Consider the following 18,838-nt stretch of genomic DNA (forward strand, 5'->3'; position numbering starts at 1 on the left):
CACATCTTGGCATCTTGTTCAACTCCCGCGTGTGCTTTTCGAGCTCAATTCCAACATACGACAGCCACACACATTCAGGGGATCATAAAAATGATGGCCAAAAACATCGGTCCTGCCCAGTAAAGCTCCCGCAGACAGAAGGGTAAATCCTTCTGAACAGCCAGCAATTGGACTGCTCCCAAGGAAGGCGTGGGCCTTTGCCTCCCACCCCCTCTATTCCAAACATCAATTGGCTCCGTCAATCTACCATTCTCCTTCGCAACAATATACATACATACCACCTTGTCCGGACAAGCCTGTCGAACATTTCTTATCTCTCTAGAGCCTCGTTATCCTCGGCGACGCACGCCGCATATCTTGGCTTCTCCGAATTTTTCCTTTTGTGTCAATTGACACCCTCAGAAAAGTGGTCACTTATACTTTCTTCATACAAGCTTACCCGATATTTCCAGGATAAAACCAACACGGTGATGCCTGTCGTGGCATAAAGAAATCGAACAATCGAAACCTAGAAATTGAAACCTGTTTCACGCCGTTGTCACAGCTATAGATTACAAACGGCCAGGAGCATTTCAACCCAACCCCTTTCAAAATAACGAAAAGATATTACTTCTCTTTCCGCCAGCAGAGTGTGCATCAACGGTGCAACTCCCAACCACATTTTCAATGGCTTCAATCAGCCACGATGTAAAGGCTGTTGAAGCCAACTTCGATCCGTATTCTCCTATACAACAACAACTCAGCCCTTTTGATGAATGCGACTCTCCCACCCCAAAAAGTTTATCACACTGGGAGACGCAAGACACCCTCCCACCTTCGCCGAACCCATGTCTTCTTCCCCCTGGCAGCCCAGCAGGTAGTGATTTCGATCCTTCGCGAGGAGCAAAGCCATTTTCTCCGTTTTACACACACCCAACGACCCGCACATCTCTCGAACAAGTGAGAAGTGAGGCGCAGGCATGTTGCCAAGGATACAAACTGCACGACGCAGAGAATGGCTATCAGGCGCCCATTAAGCCATCAATGGATTGCCAGGGAAGTGATAGAGGGCTGTGGAGGGTTGGCCCAAACAACGCACAGAAGAAGTCCAAATGGCTAGGAAGGCTTAGCCGGAAACAGAGACTTGTCGTCAAGGTGCTGATTGCGTTATTTATCGCTGGAGCTATGGTCGGAATAGGATTGGGTATTTCAATTTCTCTCGGTGGGGGGGTTTGGAAATCCAAAAACCAGCAAGCGGAGATTCCAAAGCCAGGATGATTGGGGACGTCGGATTCATAGAGGTATGGATATAATGCGCGACTGAACTATTGGCTGGACGCCGTTGTCCCAGATGGGTTAGCTGACAAATATGAAAGGGAAAAGTCATGCTGCATGTTATTTTAACTTCTTTTCTTTTGGGATATTTTCGATGCGTCTTCATTCGCGATGCATGCGCTGTCATTCGCTTCCAGTCACACTCATTCGGGGTCCCCGTGCTGCGGCGCGGATATCATAAAGTACGCCATGTTGTCCTGCCAAAGAAGCTCGGATTCAATAAAGCAACTGCTTCTTATTCATTTGTAGGCCAGGATTGGCAGAGGGATTTGACTAGGAATGGTCATCGGCTGCGAAGTGTTAATTGGGAAGAGATATTTAGAATACATGGGCGTTCTCTTCATCTTTTCGTTTTTCTTTCCGTTCTTTTTTTGCCTCCGTTCTTCTGTATGTTAATGGGAAGCGAGCAACTGACTACATTTCCCAAAATGGGTGTGTTCCTCATACATGCATTCCTGGCGTTCATGGAAGTTGTCAGTCTTCTCAAAGCAACGGACAGTCCTCACTGTAAACACAGCAACGGTACCAAAACCAAGATGAAACTCGATTCACACATGAATAATGATACACAAGCGAAAGAAAGAAAAGAAAGATCGTGAAAAGCATCGGTTTTTATCCGGATGTATTCGGCACGTTAGTATTCCAATCACATGAATATCGGATAAATATACATCCTTCCCGATAAGAATTAAATCACATGATCCACAAGTGTGCTACAAAACCGCTCCGAGTTCAACTTTTTTGTTTCCTTTTTTTTCTCCTTTTCTCTCTTCATCAAAAAGTGAACAGAACCAGCCACGACCGTCGTTCTCGAATAACCTCACAGCGATGTGTTGCCATGAGGCCATTCCTTGCGTCTCAGTGGTTCTGGAGAATGAATATCGTACAATCCTTGATAGGAAGTTTCTTTCCCGTTGATACTACGGGTCCTCTTCATTGAGGGCGATGGGAAGGGAATGTCGATGATGGGATACATAAAATCAAGTTACATGGACAGAATACCCCTTTTGTCCCCGTTCTCTTTCATGGTGAAAAGAGCTGGGTGACGGGGTTGGAATCGGCTATGCGTTGGCGTTGAGATCGGAGCCTAGTGGGAAAAACGCTGTGCGTGTTTGATGATCACAATTCCATGTCTGTCTATTTGTTTTGTATGGTCTGGAGAGAAGATGCCATTTTCATACTCTGCAGAGCCATGTGCATCTTTGTCCCGCCTGGCTTGTGGTTGAGCTGTGGTTGAGCAGTCATCGCCACCGCCAGCCGTGTCTGATTTTTGTGTGCCTAGAGAGGTGAAGGTAGCCCTTAACTGCCTACGAAGTTTGCTGAGGCATATATAGGATTGAATATTTTGAGTATATGAACAGATTGTACAAAATATATAAAATGTAATACTAAGTTAAGTGAGGATAAATTGGAAAGAAACGAACTAGTTAACTGTTAAAGATAAAATGATGTGCCTGATATATTCTTTGAGGATTAAGTTACCTAGGTTCAAGTCAGTCACTCTTACCAACTACCGCTCAAGATGGTTTGTTTGCATGAATGAATATACGATCAAATTAAAGAGATGGTAAACTAAACGAGCCTGAAGATATGGCGCAGCATCACTGTCAAATGTCACTCGAGGACTTCATCAATGTTTCCGGTCCTGAACCATTAGCAGCGGTTCAACGCTCACGGATGAAGGACAATTTCTACAGCATTGTCAACCATTTCAGAGCAGCAGAAACATCCGACAATGTGTACAGTCGCCTTTTGCTTGTTTGCTATATGTATGAATACTGCCGGTCGGAGCTATCTCAGGACACACCCCTACGCACCTTCTATGATTTTATGGGCCTAGATGTCTGTACAGAGCATGATCCTGATTTTGAGCACGAGGAAGACTAGCTGGATGAGAGCTTAGCTAGCTTCGCACACTTCTTACTCGATAATAATTTTTTCATACCGTGTCCGTGAGCTCGATTTACTGGCGTGTTTGTCTTTCTATAGTCGAGGCTTCTGGCCTGCGCACTACTCAACCATCCCCCAGCACATCGCTCGATATTCCAAAGAGTTCATGGAAGGCATCATGAATTTCTTCCAACATCAGATCGGATATCAATTCTTCGAGGTATCTGCCTCATCCGCGACCACCATCGCTGTGTGATCTCGCGTCAACTTGGCCAGAGAGAAGCAATAATTCGATTGACTCAACAGGGTGATAATGCTCGAGATGATGAAGGCAACTAGCAGAGGGCAACCATTTGTGTATCTTGGGGTAGCTCGCATCATTTCACATGCCCTAACGCAAGCCGGTGCAAATGGCCCGTTGGCGGGTCATCCTATCTAGAATGTCACACGGTTTCCTTTCTGGCCGGACACACTGTCTAGGGTGATTCTTAAAAAAAAAAAAAAAAAAAAAAAAAAACCGCACTCATGATTCTTAGCATGCTTGACCGTGGTGTCTCCCATGTTGTTGATAGTGTTAATGCAAAAACGACCACAATTACTGTAGAGAGAGTCTTGTTCTTCACAGACACTAAATATTTGATCAGAACCTTTACATATCAAGAAAGATCCATGATCAAATCTTTTTAAAAAAATACTCTTCAAGTTCACTGAAGTTGGCTCAATACTCTCAGTTGAGCAAACCAAGATACTGCTACAACAGAAAGAACTCAAGGAGAAGATTGCTGTAATCGCAGCGAAGGATCTTTAAGATCAAACAGTTGAAAAAGGACCAAATGCGTCTTTGGCAAAGACGGTGAAAGACTTGGAAATAACCCATGGAGAACTTATTGGTCAGAATACCTCCTTGAAGCTGAGGTATCGTCCGCCTTGCATCCCCGTCTTCTAGCAGATATCATTGTCTTTACGGCCAACAACGGACACTGGGCTTGCAAACAGGGCCTTTAGTGTGAGAAAGCAAACAGAAATTCGTTTCCCCAGAGCCTAGGAGAAGGGTCACGGCTGAGGAAACAGCGGCAGAGCTGCACATGATGTTAAACGAGGATGGAGAGAAGGAGACTGAGACATTTATTATTATTATGTTCTTTTGACTGATAGTCGTACTTTTCCTCCATGGAACTGTTTTACGTTCAAAGGCTCTTGCAACCTGCTCTTTCCATTGTTATTCACGATCTGGCTTCATTTCCAGACAATTAGCCTTCTTCAGCCTCATGTGCTGGACAAATAATGCGCCAGCTGCATCATCATCATCATCATCATCATCATCACTGCTGTCCCCAGCCTGGAAAGGACTCTTCAGTGCCATTGTTATTCATAAACCGGTATGTCTGTGTTGGTGGTGGTGGTGGCTGGGAAAAAGGGCGTTGTTGATGACAATGATGAGAGCAACGAACGACGAGGAGTATAGAAGGGTTGGAAATGGCACCATGTTTTGTCTGTAGTGATTGAGCTGTGAAGAGGAAAATGCAAAGTTTATTGCATGGATTCTTTCCAGCTTGACCAAAATGAATACAGCGAAATCAATCAACGTAGATGGGCGTGGAGGAGGGGGGGGATGGGACTCGGGCGATGATTCATTTGGCGTGGCGAACTGGGTGATTTTTTGAGGGTAACTGAGAGAATAATGTGGACGGACGATCTCATCGGCGCATCGCTTTTGGCTCATTGTGATCATGGGGCAGGCCTATTCCCATGTTTTGCTCAATGTGGTTCGCAGGACACAGCGACTTCATCACTTCATCTCGTCCACAGGCTGTCACTACTAGAGGAGCGAGAGGGTAATGGCGCGAAAAACAAAAAACCCTGGACGTTCCCTTGACAGGTAGTGCATTTGCTACTGTGAAGTTGAGGATAAAAGGGAGGGCATTTTGACGCCAGGGCAATCTGCACTGATCACAACAATGCACGCAAGCAGTGCTGCGTATCGCTGATGATACGAGATTTGGGATAGAAAGCAATGCTCCATTCATGTCGTTTTGTGAAAGAAAGGACCTTTCATTCCCAAAATAGAAACCAAGAAATCGTTCCTCCAAACATCATATTGCGCTCTTGACTTGAAGAAGCTGGAGTTGATAATTGTCCAATCAACTCAAGCATAAAATTAGGGGGTGGATTCAGGAGTGTTTCGGCACAGAGGAAACAGGCGAAACGGATTTGAGAACGGTTTCAGGTTTCTATTTCGAGCACTTGAAACTGGGGGGGGAGCGACTTGCAGAATTATTCTGCAAGGGATGGCAATGTTTCGAATTGTCACTGGTCCATGGGAAAAATAGGCTAGTTTCATGCTTCAGGGCTCAAAATTAGAAACAACACTTGAGCCTGAAACTAACCAGCTAGTCCGCTGTGGCTGTACGGGGATCATGGAGCTATGGCCAGCCAAGGTGAGTTCGGCCTTCGAGCAGGAGGAAGCTTCAAATTGACCATTGCATGGCGGTGAGAGCTGGATGGGATTCTTTCATTCGAGCATAAACAAAACCCCAATAATAGTAATAACCTTCTCGCGGTCCTAGATGGGAGATATCAAATCCCAGCAGATGGGGAGAGATAAGCCATTCATGCATTGCAGGTGGCTGGGTGGATATTTTTTTTTCATGTCATACAGCTCAATGTGCATAGCTGAAGCGCGAAAGAGGAGTCGGCCAGTGAGGAGATCATCGTAGGATTTTCACAGAGCCGGGGTAGAATACACATACCGGCTGCTGGCGCCGTGGGATGTTGTTGAAGCCCAATGCCAGTCTGAGATCCCCAAGTGCGAGCAACATTACTGGCTGATAAAAGTTCCCGAATCACCAGCTATGGGGAAGAGCGCGACAAACTTGAGCTAGGAGGAAGGGCATCATGCCCATATGTCGTTTATGGGGGGAGACAAAAGCGACACAGCATTGAGAATCCCGAGTACAGGCAGAGACAGACGGCGTTGGCGTGTTGTCAACCACTTACTTGGTGCTGGTCCAGCCGCCGAGATGGAACAACCCGTCCCAAGCACGAACCAGAGAGCGAGGCTTGGAGTCGCTGTTGCTTATCCTCGACATACCCGTGGCACGAGAGGATCCGGCCGACTCGTCAATTGGCCATTACGGGCCTGTCGAGCAGAGATTTATCCCGTTTTTATCAAAAAAGGGCCAGTATATGCCCAAGCTCTGCGGGAGGTAAACATCAAAGACAGACATATGTCAGGCGTCTATAAAGGTGGATGAAGGGCTGTGGAATCGAACCTGAGCAAGTTATAAAAGCTCTGCCGTCCAGAGAACGATGGGAGTTCAAATGCTTTGATCATTGCATCTGGCGACCGAATTCCTTATTCCTATCCTGAGCCCACTTAACTATCCAAGATTTGAGCCGAACAAGTTTGTGTCAAGCTTCTGTGCATCACCCTCGTTCCAGCGCACCGAACCTCTGTGACTTGTCCCATTGAAGTGAAGGCAATTCTAGACATCTCAGGGCGGCCCCACAATCGACAGAGTTTCTTTCCGTGCTGTCTGTCTGTCTGTTGTTTAGCCTCCTCCTATTGTTCTTTGCAATTGGTACGTCTCCACGAGCATGGATGCGACTCCGATCCTAGCCCCGTCTGTGAACCCTTTTGGGGACTGATAATTGGTGATTTACTGCGTAGTGCCTAACTCTCCTATCGAGCCAACCCGATTCCAGCAGAACCTGCTGCAGCTTGGGGGCAACAGCCGTCACCCATCAGTGCCGTCACCGCAGTCGCCCAACTGCACGACCGCAAGTGTGATCACTGGCTCCGTGGTCGATTTGCAGGCGTCTACATCCAATCGCTGCGCCGCATCGCCATTCCGCCGCCGTCGACCCTGGGCGAAGCTAGGGCTTGCACCACCGCCGTGACTAGGCTCTTTGCATGTTAGCGGTTGCTAAACTTGGCCCCTGAAGCGTGCTACTGAAACCGCCGAGTTGCTGCTCAGCCTCGCACTGGCCAGATTTACGCGCCGACCCCCAGTTGCATCAAGCAAGCGTCATATCAGCTTCACGCCCGTCCCCCCTCCATCGTCCAAAGGGAGGAGAGCGGCACGCAAGGGCGGAGTACCCTGTTCGGCTTTGGTTGGAAAGTCATTTTTCTCTTCCATTCCTAAAGCCGTCGCATGCAGCGAGTTTATGTGTGTTTTCTACACTCGGCCTCCCTCCAGCAGTTTGTTATTAAAGCTCGCTGCCGGCCACCTGCTTTACCTCTTCCCTTCTACGGTCTCGCTCCCCAAGGCTTCTTGACCTCCCAACCCTCTGGTGTGGCCCTTGATTTGTACTCTCTTCGTGCCCGAGACATTCACTTGTTGTATCGGCCGTCTACTCTCTTCATTGCGGATAGTCAGTTACAATCATTGCCGTCACCATGCCTCCTTCGAAGCCCACACTGCCTCCCATCTCTACTTCAAAGTCACCAACTTTCCCCTCTGAACTTCACCAGAGTCCCGTGCTACTCATGGGGAAGTTGGAAGGTATCAAGCAGGAGGATTCTCTGCAGAAAACACCCATCACACCCCCTGTGGCATATGCAGACTTCCTCAAGTCAGTCACTCCTGTCTTGACCAGCCCGATGAGAACTGGTTCGTCCGTCCTATCCGAGAGGAGCTCGGGACATACCTCCCCAACCACTCAGCCTTCAACTGCTAGCAGCACATTCTTCTGTTCCTGCGATAGCCATAAGCCGCACAAATCACCCGCTGCTTCCATTCCCCCACCATCCCCTTTTGCACACCCAAGATCCGCCAGGACTCCCAAATCGTTGCGCGCGCTCAGGATACCACCATCCCCCAGCATGCGCTCACCCATGAGTGCAACATCTCCCAAGAGTGCATCGTGCACATCAGCACGGTCGCAGTTTTCTCCGTCAGACTGGTGCGGCTCGCCAGGTGCTCGCTACTTCGATCCTCCGCGAAGCGCATCTGGACGAGCTGTTTGCGTTCGACATGTTGTCACCCGCACAGTAACCTACAAGCGCACCCCACTTGATCCAGCGCCAAAAGGCAAGCGAAGGAAAACAAGTGAATAAACGACTCGGAGCGAAACAAAATTATTGTTTGCTCATACCATATTCTTCCTTGCTCGACAGCACTTAACATCCCTCTATAGAGTAAACATTACTCGAACACCAAACCACCGACATGTCCCCTCCCAACCTATCATTCTACCTCACCATCATACCCCCGACCGGTTCTCCTTGAAGTCGGCATATTTTTGCTATGCAATAACGCTATTGTCGCGCGTCCTCGGTGTATTAATTACACTGCACCACAGGCACAAAGGAGTGCCTCGCGCGTATCACACACCGACATTGATCCGATCAGAAACTACCCGACAGCCATGCGCATCCTCATCCCCCTCACTCCGGATGTTTTCGTCCCAATATGACGAGCCTTCTCTCCTCCACCAATGCTCTCTATATTCCAGGCAGGATATACCCTGGACTTGCATAACCATCCTTCTTTATCTTTACTTTTCTTAGCTGCTTTCTGCACTAACGCCGGGAGTTTTGGATTATATATATATATAAATATATATATCTATATACATATATGGCCCGGTGTTCTGGTTTTGGTGTGGGATATGATATGATTTCTTTTCGACGAGGTGTTGGGTTGGGCCCCAGGTTGTTGGATTTCTACCATTATTACCATATTCTATGATGCAGCCACAGCAGAGGGACGAGCTTGTATCTATGTGATATTTTGATCTCTCTCCACGACGCTACTTTTTGTTCGTCTGTCCTGCACCACTCTAGTTTCCTTTTGTATTGAATTTTTGCCTGCTACCGTCATGTCATGACCTCATTAGCCAGGGGGATATAGCTTTGCATATTTACGTACATATACCTAGGTTTTCTTGTTTTCTTGTTTTCCTTTGCTTTTACCAATTTACACCGTATATAAGTAAAGCTACTGTTTTCTGGCGTGGAGGACACCACTGCTGCCCTGCAATGATGTATGTACTAGAGAATGTAGCTGCTCCCCACCCGCTAGAGTTTGTAATCCATTCGTTATTCGCCAGACGTTGGGTTTTAGCCCTAATTTCTGCGTTACGGTACTACGTACTGCGGGTGTTGGAAAAGTATATTTCATGCACACGTCGAGGCCCTGACGAATGGGCGAACCGATTCATCTCTCCGTAGCGTGAGATCTGCATTTCGTTGGCTTGTGGGCAGGGAACCGGATTCGCTGTGTCGTTGGTGTTTCTCACTTTGTCGAGGGGGGGTTGCACAGGAGCAAGCAATGCATTTTGGTCGGCGCTTAAAATAGCATCCATTAGACAACCAAAAATCGACAGCCATTTTGATCTGCGGATTTTTTCAATTCAAGTTCCTTTTTTTTCTTTTCTTCCCCCCCCCTTTCAGAGAAGAAAGGTTATTATTCCACAGAGCAGCTACTGTCTTCTTTTTTTTTTTTTTTTTGGGGGGGGGGGGGGGCTTTGGTTGAATGTGTAACAGTTGCTCCAACACTGCCCCTCTACGATGCGTTATTATTATTGGTTATTGCTTGTAGCTATATAAACCGTGATTGAAGAGGGTTCATTACATGTCAAACGATTCAGCCTTGAACAACGGGAAATAATAAGAGTAGTGGGGGAACCATGGATATATATATTTATATGTATCCCTTCAGCGCCCAGCAGGCGAGAGGAACAATCATGGGGAGAGATGCTTCTGTTCTCAACTGTGGGTTACTTGGATAATGACGTTTATCACTCGCCTCGTGATATTTTTTTCTTTTTTTTTTTTTCACTCTGTGTTTGGTGGGGGGAGGAGGGAAAGAAGATAGTGAGCGCTTGGGGATTGTATAAGCATACGCTCTTCTGTTTTTTGATATATTCTCTCTTTTACGTCTTTCCTCCCAACCAACGTAGAGGGGGTCAAAAATAAGAAGCAGCTAGGGGGAACATTATTGCAAAAATTAAAACCAGCCCACACAGGGGCTTCATATATTCACAAGTGTTGGCTATTCTCAATCACGGTCCTGATCGAATCCCCAATCCCCAACCCCCAACCCCCACAACACTGGCTGGCATACATACAACATCACTGAATCTAAAGTAGAGCAGCCGATATTGATCTTAACATCATTTTAATAATTGTATGTGCTGACGTGCGGAATATGTAAGTCCTTGCAAACACTAGAAAGAAACAGGGCAGCTCTCCCTGCCATGTATTGCGTATGCATTGACCTTGCAATTAACCGAGCACCTGAGGTTAACCCTTTTTAAAACAACGTGTTGAAAAGACGTCTGTAATTTAATTGTAGCCTTCATAACATCCTATAGTTAGTGTAAGTTGCTGGGTAAGCATAAGTTATCAAAGCGTAAGATGATGTTGAGTAGCTTGATTCTGAAGGTAACAAACACATTTCAGAGTCCTGTTGCCATATCGATGGTTTTCCTGCTATAAAAGATATCAACCTGGGCGAATAAAAACTGGTTATATCAGCAGGGCATCGCAGGATCTTCATATTTTCGAGTTCCCAAACTCTCAATGGTATCAGCGTTTTATCGCCATGTCTATACCGTAAGGGCTAGAATATTATCTGGCTGCGGCGTTTGTTTCGCAGAGGTATCCCAACATCGGACAGAAGAAATAAATCTAAGTAAAATTTCCGGGTTTGTCAGCTCACAAGTTGCCATTCCAACGATGTCATACGAGACGGTCACCGAAATCTGACGGGTGTTATTAGCACAGGATGTTCCTGGATTGAATCATGTTCCCAAGCTCAGCGGCAAATATATCCAAAGAGGACCTCATGATGTTCCAGAACAACAGTACGGAGATGAGGATGGTAAGTTCAAGACAGGAAGTTTGCTGGAATCTTGGAAACCCGCGGCTGCTCGCGCAGTGCGGGGTGTCGGTCTAATTTTAGGTGACGATGCCACGGAATCCAGCATCTGGAGTTCCAATCGCATTGGTTGAAACACAGTCCGAAGCATGCAGGCTTCCAGAAGCGCTGAATGGAAGTTGTTTCAGACAACAATAGCAATGGACTGGCGCAGTGTCGGTTCTGGCCACTAACGACTAGCGGCCGCGAGGGAGGGGAAACATTAATGAGCAGGATTAGCGTGGGCTTGTCGCTGTTGTCCGTCGTGGAAATCCTCGCTGTCGCCTGGTATTTGTTTGAGGCTGTGAAGGCTCTGTCCCGTGATTTTCCTTTTCTTCCGCTTCGGCAGACCAGCGGGCTGTAAGGAGCAATTAGCATTTTTGTTCAAAGGACGTGGAGGTTTCGCGTGTTCTGTTTTCTGCTTAGTTACTCGCTTGATTCTTATCCCCTTTCTTTGCCCTTCCTGTCCCTCCCTTTTCTTTTTTTTGCCTGCTTGGTTGGAGGGGTAAAATCATGGCTCAGCCATTTGCTCCGCCCAGCGATTCTGCCGCGTTGGAGACTCCCCGCGTGCCATCTCGATTACTCTCCATAACTGCGCTGGCACGGTTCGAATTTGAGGCCGGCAAGGGCAATGAGGGAACCAAGATTTTGATGGTGGAATGGGAGGATGATGACCTCACAAGGTCTACAGGAACCTGGCATGTGTCCTGGGATGGCAAGCAAACGGTCCTACCTGCAGATGAACAAACATCGGATCATATCCGGCGATGCTATTTCTTACTTTCTCCCGGCACCACCATTCCTCCTGTCGTCACTTTGGCCTACGAGCCGCCGCCAAGCTCTGCTGCAACGGTGAAAAAACCCGATTCCGTCCAGGTGAACCCGCTACCTGCCATTTTCCCACCTGAGCTAGGAGCTACGGCGAGAGCTGCGGGCAAGAAAGGAGTGCTTCACACAATATGGGCTAAAAAGAGGCTGCAGGCTCTAGAGAAAGAGATCAAAGAGGAATCAAAGTATAACCTCGAGGGCGTGGCTCTGGAGATGGCCCTTCAAGAAAAAGAGTGGATAGAAACAAACTTCGGCGTTGGATCACGTCTACCGCCCCTCCAAACAACAAATGTGTCGTCCCTGAATTCTGTACCTCTTAGTCCTACTACCCCTCTCTCTCCTGGCGGTGGGAGAAAGCTCGCTGAAAAATTGAAGGGCTTAAAATTGGGAACGAGTGAGAAGGATCTTACCCGGAAACCTCCACCAGGTAACGCCAGTCGCCTTCTCTGGATACTTCGGCGTCGGGGTTGCTCTGACATGCTGACTCCTTCCAATTTTCATTTAGCAAACCAAGCTGAATATTCAGCGTCCCATCCTCTTTCTCCAGAAGGCCCGGATATGGCTATATCGTCGTTCAACTCATTTCGTCATACACCCATCTCGGATCCCACGAAATATCCCATTCGAAACGCCATAGCCCACCTCCCCCCTGCTTCTATAAAAGCGCAGCAGGAACAACATATATCAGAAGGGGGATTTACCAGACTAACATCCCCAAAAATTGATCAGAACACGGATGACGGATTATTCGCGAAAGCTCTCAGTCCACGTTCTCCAGATATCCCACGAAGCCCATTTTCATTCTCCCCTGAAGAAACTATTCCCTACGCGAGGAATAAACTAAACGAATTATGAAAATTAAGTGTTTGTTCGATTTTATAGCGAAACAAACCTTAACAAAACAAAATAAAACAAAATGGGATGTCTCAGTACTCCTACGTACTTCCCACAGTACTTCTATCCGAAATGGAATAACACGTAAAAGCGATTAACAATTTTTTTTCAAGATCCGAAAAGCTGGGAAAAATTGGCAACCATACATCCACATACATGTACAAGCCCTCCTTTACTGCTTGCAGCCGTTCGCCTAACCTTTTTCCTGACTACATAGATGAAACCCTTACGTCTTAAGACTTACCCTTTTCCCGAATGGCACGTTCACCTCTTATTTAATTTATCATCATCGTTATTACCTTAGCTACTAAGCTTTCAACGCCATCGATATATCTCTTGTTTTCGCCTTCGGCATGTGCCTGTTGAAATTACTGGGAGGGCTATTCATTGAGTTATTTTTGTTTTTAGCTATTCAACCAATCGCCGCGATGCGCTTTCAAGTTGTTTTTCTTTCTTTTGGAATATATCGGGTATAAATCATTAACCCATCTACAATTATGTCCATCAACACTCTATCAATTCATTTTATATTCTAATTCTATTCTTCGATTGCTGGGTTGAGGAATGGCCCAACGCCGAGTCCACGGGTATTTCAATTGGATCACACATACATATTCGTTACTTGAAGGAAATCCATTCCTTTTCATAAACATTAGATAATTGCTATGGCTCGAATCGATGAGTATGGCAGTAGGGCAGCAGTAGGGAAAATATGAAAGGTTTGCAAAGAGCCCCAACTTCAGCTTTTTGGCTTATCTTAATCCATATGTGAAAAAAAAAAAAAAAAAAAAAAAAAAAAAAAAAAAAAAAAAAAATTCGCTCTAGTAAAGAATATCCATAAGGGAATCCAAAAAAATAACGTAATAACCGTTCACAGAAATTTCAATGATTTCCTGAAAGAAAAAAGGAAAAAAAAAAAAGTCAATCGAACATAATTGAGAGATAAAAAAAAAAAAAAAAAAAAAAAAGGAAAACGGAGAGGAAAACAGAGCTACTCGCAGTTAACCAGCAACTAACCACCACTTCGCCCCCGTTGAATAAATAATGAGCAAAATCACTGCTTCTTCTTTGACGACGCACTGCTATTTTGCCTCGCGACCTTGGGAGCGTCCTTCTTCGCCTCGTTCTCCTTGCTCAGGGCGTCCGCTTCCTGCTGCTCCTTGCGCTCCGCATACCATTGCCCAGCTTGCAAGACCAAAACACCTATCAAAACCAGCGCCAGAATGGTATTACTCGCCGCCATGACCTTCAAACTATCTTCACGACCGAGTACCTGATCCGACTCATCCTCCGGGTCCGGGACACCATAGTTACCCGACGAGACAATACGCAGGCCCTTGACGACATTGGCGATATAAACGATGACGCCGCACATGTAGAGGACGAGGCTCGCGCCGTCGAAGAGCATGTTGGATTCAGAGGGTTTGTAGAGTTTCCTGATGAGAGCGGCTAGGCCGAGGAACATGACGATGTGCAGGATGCGCGGGATGAGAGGCGGAGAGGCGTGCATGAATTTCAGGTGACTTTCTAGGAATGCGTAGTAATCGCTGGGCGTGGGTTTGGTCGACCATAAGATCGGGTAGTCGTAGGGAAACATGGAGAATATTATCCCGAGGAAGAAGGAGGTGGCTGTTTTGTAATAATAATAATGACGATGATAAAATTAATCAGCGATCGTGAGATGATTCATTTGTTTGATGTTAATTCTTATCATCATTCAAGTGCAACTCGGCTGCACCTGATTTGTGATCCCAATTGCAGTTTTCGAGCCACGCTCACAATGTGCGCTGATCCAAACTGAGATGAGTGGGTTTCCCGGGACTTACGGCAAACAATAAGGAAGGTCACAAAGGACCCAGCATTCGAAGTCATGTTTGTATTAGGTCAGGGCAATAGATACATATATTTATCTCAAATCGATGCGCGTGGAAGTCAGAGCTGACTCAATTTGGATTTCTAGGCTGCGCTGAATATTATTCCTTGGTAGAGGACGCATGTACTGACGTTAAATCAAAGTTCTAACAAAGACGAAAGTTAGGATTCTGTTCTTGAATGAATGCACCATGTAGTATTTTCCTCGAAGCATAATTTGAGACAAGGCTATTCACGGTGCAAGAACAAGGCAGCTTACCGATGTACGTTGGTCGGTTAGTTTGCGACTAATGCCGTTGCGGAATCGTCACCTTTCATATGCTCGAGATGATCAGATGATATGTAGGCTGCAATTCGTCGCAAAGCAGAATGTTGCCCATGGAGATATTGAGGCAGCATCTAGGATACGTGGTCAGTATAGTCGCTCATCAATCTGAAGTCTCTTGAAGACGTTGATATGCGTAGAGGTTATTTCCGACAAATCTCTAGCGTTGCGACCTCAGATCATCTTCAATTGGGTTAGTTAGTTGACTAGTTCACTAACTAACTACCTAGTTTAAGGGTTGATTACTATTATATTAAGTAAGCCCTTAGGTCTTGGCGCCGAGACGCAAAAGAGCTCCCCTCGGACAAGGAACAAGCTCTTCGCACGATGCAGCGTTCGCTCTGAAGAGGAGTCCAGGCATGAAGAAAAATTAAGAAATAGAATGTTTTCAAAGGGAAAATTAAGACGTTTACGTCCCTTCAGGGCAAACATTAAGACACGGACCTATTCAGCAAATTGGCACAATGAAGACAGAGATTCATCAGAAGCCAAGGACCATGAACAAGTTGGCCCTGGTGCAGAACCGTAATATTGCTACTCTGCCTACGACTACCTGTTTGCATTTCGCATTTTGATGGCAAAATGCCCATCTAGTTAACTAACATCCTGCGAGGATAATTCATGACATCATTACCCGCAAATCAAAATGAAGCTGTTTTGCCGAAGAGAAGATATCGCACCGTAACTTGGAAAACAAGCTTAAATTTAAAGTTAAAAACCAAACTCTAATTGACAGCTATTATTGCTGAAAACATAGGGACGTTGTTGGTTATTACGCTTCAAAGGGTTGAGCATAGGATACAAGCACATACACTCTGTACAATCGACTTTGAAGAAAAGGAAGTAGCTTTACTCATCAGTGCAGGCAGCCTCAAACATTCAGGCTTAACGAGTGAAAACCTTCTGCATCGAGGGATACACTGACACCTTCAAGACATCAGCCAGCACCGGCTTCTGATTCTTATTCGTTCCGTACCGCAAGGTCTTGATAGGCCTGGGATCTCTCTTTTTGAACCAAGCCACGTGAACGAAATCAATGCTGACTTCGAATCCTTCACCTTGATCATGCACCATGATTGCGGCCTGAGGGTGTTTCAATTTGCCATCGAGGCTGACTCTCTCCTCTGGACCCCATTTGCCTCCCAAGTTGGTGTTAAATACGATCTGGCCCTCTGCACGACGGAAGGAGATCAAGAACAAGGTATCATTTCCATTCTTGAAGGTCACCTGGGTGTTGTCGATGGTGTCTGTCTGAATCTGGTTCAAGTCCACTGAGGTAGAGTCGAGAATTATCACACCGTCAGCCGTGAGGTCGGATTTAAGGTCGAGCGAGCTATTCAGATGGAGCCCTGCTGATGGAGGAGCAGGACTAAAGAGAGTTAGTGAAAAGCGTTCATGAGAATTAGCTTCGAGTGGGAAGCTTACGGGTTGGTTGGTGGCGGCGCTGGTTTCTTCTTCAGCTTTGGATCGAGAGCCCCATCAGGGCCACCTGCTAGTGATGGAATATCGCGGAAACCTTTAAATCCGGATAGTATGGTTGCATTTTTGTGGTGCTGGGCGGTATTGAAGGAGCCAAGAACTTCAAGCTCAATTTTTTCCATCTCGTACCTGCCCAGTTCCCTTCCATGCTGTCCTCTGGTTAGTGTTTGCTTCGAAAGTGTGGGAATTGTAGGGACATACCTGGTAAAGTCTCCAGTACAAATTTTTCTGGAGAAATTTGGTAACAGTAGCTTCGTCCAAAGATGCCAAGACCCCCCTCTTAACACATTGCACAAGAACATATGTAATCGAGAGATAGGAGGTGGCCTTCGAATCAGTTGCTTCTACGGAAGTGCAGTTACTGCAGACTTCCTTCCCATCGACAATCGACGGGAAGCTGAAATTGTAAACCTCAGTAACATAGTCACTTTCTGGGGTTCTGGGCTTCCCATCGCCTGGAGCTAGATATATTTTGATAGTGAAGGGATTTCCACCCAACGCATACCTGTATACCATTAGCTTAAGATCAACCAAGGATAGGCTAAGGTAGTGTGCAATTACTTCTTGTATCGGACGCTAAATGCAAAGTCGTTTGATTTAACTCCATCATCTGTCTTGTCGCCGAGGGCAGGGTTCTTCAGCAATTCAGTTCGTGAAGCTCCATACTTTTCGTTGATTATTTTCCTGATATCAGTCACATGTAGGTCCCTGTTATACGCCCCTCCGGCATTGTATTTCGCGTCCCATGTTTGCAATTCGGGATACGTATAGCCAAAGTTCAAAACGTCTCTAGCGCCCTCAGGGGTCCAGCAAGTGCCCTTTGTGTCCGTATGGAAGGGACGAAGTTTCGTCTGCGGCGTGATGGTATCTGCAAGTCCAATGGCCTCTTGAAAGAAAGTGTTCTTGTCTGCAGTTTCGAACCATTTGTCTGGATTCAAAGCCTGCCAGATAGCCCACATCCGATCAATGTTGCTTCAGATGCTGTTAGTTACTAATTGACACCTTATCGAACTTGGAAACCAAAAAAAAAAAAAAAAAAAAAAAAAAAAAATTCTTACCAATGGTGAAGCCAGAAAAGAGGGTCAAATGTTGCCACGGGAATTTCTGACATATGCCCAGTATAATTACCTCCCACCCAGCCATGGACGTTGTTATGGATATATTCGAGATTGATATCTTTGCTGATGTCATCTTGTCCTTTAGCACGGAAAGTGGTAGCGAAGGAAGGGTAATCCAAGGGGTGTGTGAGCAAACGGTACACCATTTCGGAAGCGGCTCCGTATTTTCCATCTCCCATCCAACCTGGGCTTTTGAGCGCAATCCCGACCTGGTTGTTGTTTACCACGCCGTTTTTCCAAGTTTCGGATTCAGGATTTTGGCTATCTTCAATATCAGGGCTTCTACTGGTTCCGATACAAGGTCCGAACTGTACCACTATTAGTCTATAATCATCAAATCAACAACAGAGAACATGCAGATTACATGCATTAAAATACATCCCCTTCCCACCTTCCCCTGCCCAAGGGTCGAAGACTTGACCGACTCCTTCGGATAGAAATGGCTCGTTTGTTGACATTTTAAATTGGTAGAGAGGGTTTTCCACTCTCTCTCGTTTTCCATTGGGGGTTGGGATAGTAGTTGTCGGGTATTTGGCGAGTGTGGGCACTCTATGGTTGATGGCCCAATCCCAGAATGGAAGTCTCCAGGAATCCGCAGCTTCCTTGAGTCCGGCTTGCTTATCCTTTGGGAACTTAGGGATGATATCCGAGATCATGTTTTCGTAAAGGAGTTGCTGTGCTTGTCAGATTAGATCTCACAGTTGGAAACCTTTAAGCAAGGAGTTTCAGGCAAAGACATACTTCCAATAGTGCAAGATACGGACGATGCCATATTGGGAAAAGGATATTGTTATGAGTGCAATACCCCTTGTCTTTGATATCTGCCAAGTCGGTGTCTGGCTCATCGTATGGAACATATGGTTGGCCGTGGATCCCTGGGAACATGGTTAATACTTACATTACATCGTTCACTTATACTCTTGATATTAAACACTTACCAGCAACTTGGAAAAAGGAGCCTCTCTCTCGAGGAGACGTATTCATCAAATTGCGCCATGCCATCACAAACAGGTCTACCTGATCGGCATTTGCCTTGTTGTTGCTCCATTCGTCAATTTCTTGACGGATTGGAGCTTTCTTCTGGTCAGGCACCGTCCCTGCTTTGATGCCGGTAATTGCGTAGTACTCATAGGGACGTTTGCTGAGGTATTCGGGTGGTTTATAATTGGTTCCGGCCATCTTGGTTGACGGAGCGTTTTTCTCTCTGGATGTGTGTGACGAATGGTTTTGAAGGGATGGGCTTTTGGAGGGAC

The 18,838-nt window shown here is 46.2% G+C and overlaps 4 protein-coding genes across 4 annotated transcripts; 2 read left to right on the forward strand and 2 right to left on the reverse strand.

Annotated features, from left to right (window-relative positions):
* Nucleotides 1-2,904: 2,904 nt before the first annotated feature.
* On the forward strand, nucleotides 2,905-3,460 carry HCAG_07856 (predicted protein; the record flags this gene model as incomplete). The annotated part of the gene is made up of 2 exons (XM_001537497.1): nucleotides 2,905-3,053; nucleotides 3,304-3,460. 2 exons carry the CDS (start codon nucleotides 2,905-2,907, stop codon nucleotides 3,458-3,460), a joined length of 306 nt encoding a protein of 101 aa, XP_001537547.1.
* An 8,122-nt stretch (nucleotides 3,461-11,582) lies between these two features.
* On the forward strand, nucleotides 11,583-12,637 carry HCAG_07857 (conserved hypothetical protein; the record flags this gene model as incomplete). The annotated part of the gene is made up of 3 exons (XM_001537498.1): nucleotides 11,583-12,324; nucleotides 12,403-12,483; nucleotides 12,627-12,637. The coding sequence occupies 3 exons, from the start codon at nucleotides 11,583-11,585 to the stop codon at nucleotides 12,635-12,637; spliced, it is 834 nt and encodes a 277-aa protein (XP_001537548.1).
* Nucleotides 12,638-13,845: 1,208 nt separating this feature from the next.
* Nucleotides 13,846-14,663, reverse strand: HCAG_07858 (conserved hypothetical protein; the record flags this gene model as incomplete). The annotated part of the gene is made up of 2 exons (XM_001537499.1): nucleotides 13,846-14,420; nucleotides 14,618-14,663. The coding sequence occupies 2 exons, from the start codon at nucleotides 14,661-14,663 to the stop codon at nucleotides 13,846-13,848; spliced, it is 621 nt and encodes a 206-aa protein (XP_001537549.1).
* Nucleotides 14,664-15,873: 1,210 nt separating this feature from the next.
* On the reverse strand, nucleotides 15,874-18,764 carry HCAG_07859 (predicted protein; the record flags this gene model as incomplete). The annotated part of the gene is made up of 8 exons (XM_001537500.1): nucleotides 15,874-16,357; nucleotides 16,414-16,616; nucleotides 16,669-16,972; nucleotides 17,029-17,439; nucleotides 17,526-17,901; nucleotides 17,977-18,259; nucleotides 18,327-18,460; nucleotides 18,524-18,764. 8 exons carry the CDS (start codon nucleotides 18,762-18,764, stop codon nucleotides 15,874-15,876), a joined length of 2,436 nt encoding a protein of 811 aa, XP_001537550.1.
* Between the last annotated feature and the right edge of the window lie 74 nt (nucleotides 18,765-18,838).

This window comes from Histoplasma capsulatum, genomic scaffold, assembly GCF_000149585.1.
Source record: "Histoplasma capsulatum NAm1 scaffold_9 genomic scaffold, whole genome shotgun sequence".
Taxonomy (NCBI): Eukaryota; Fungi; Ascomycota; class Eurotiomycetes; order Onygenales; family Ajellomycetaceae; genus Histoplasma; species Histoplasma mississippiense.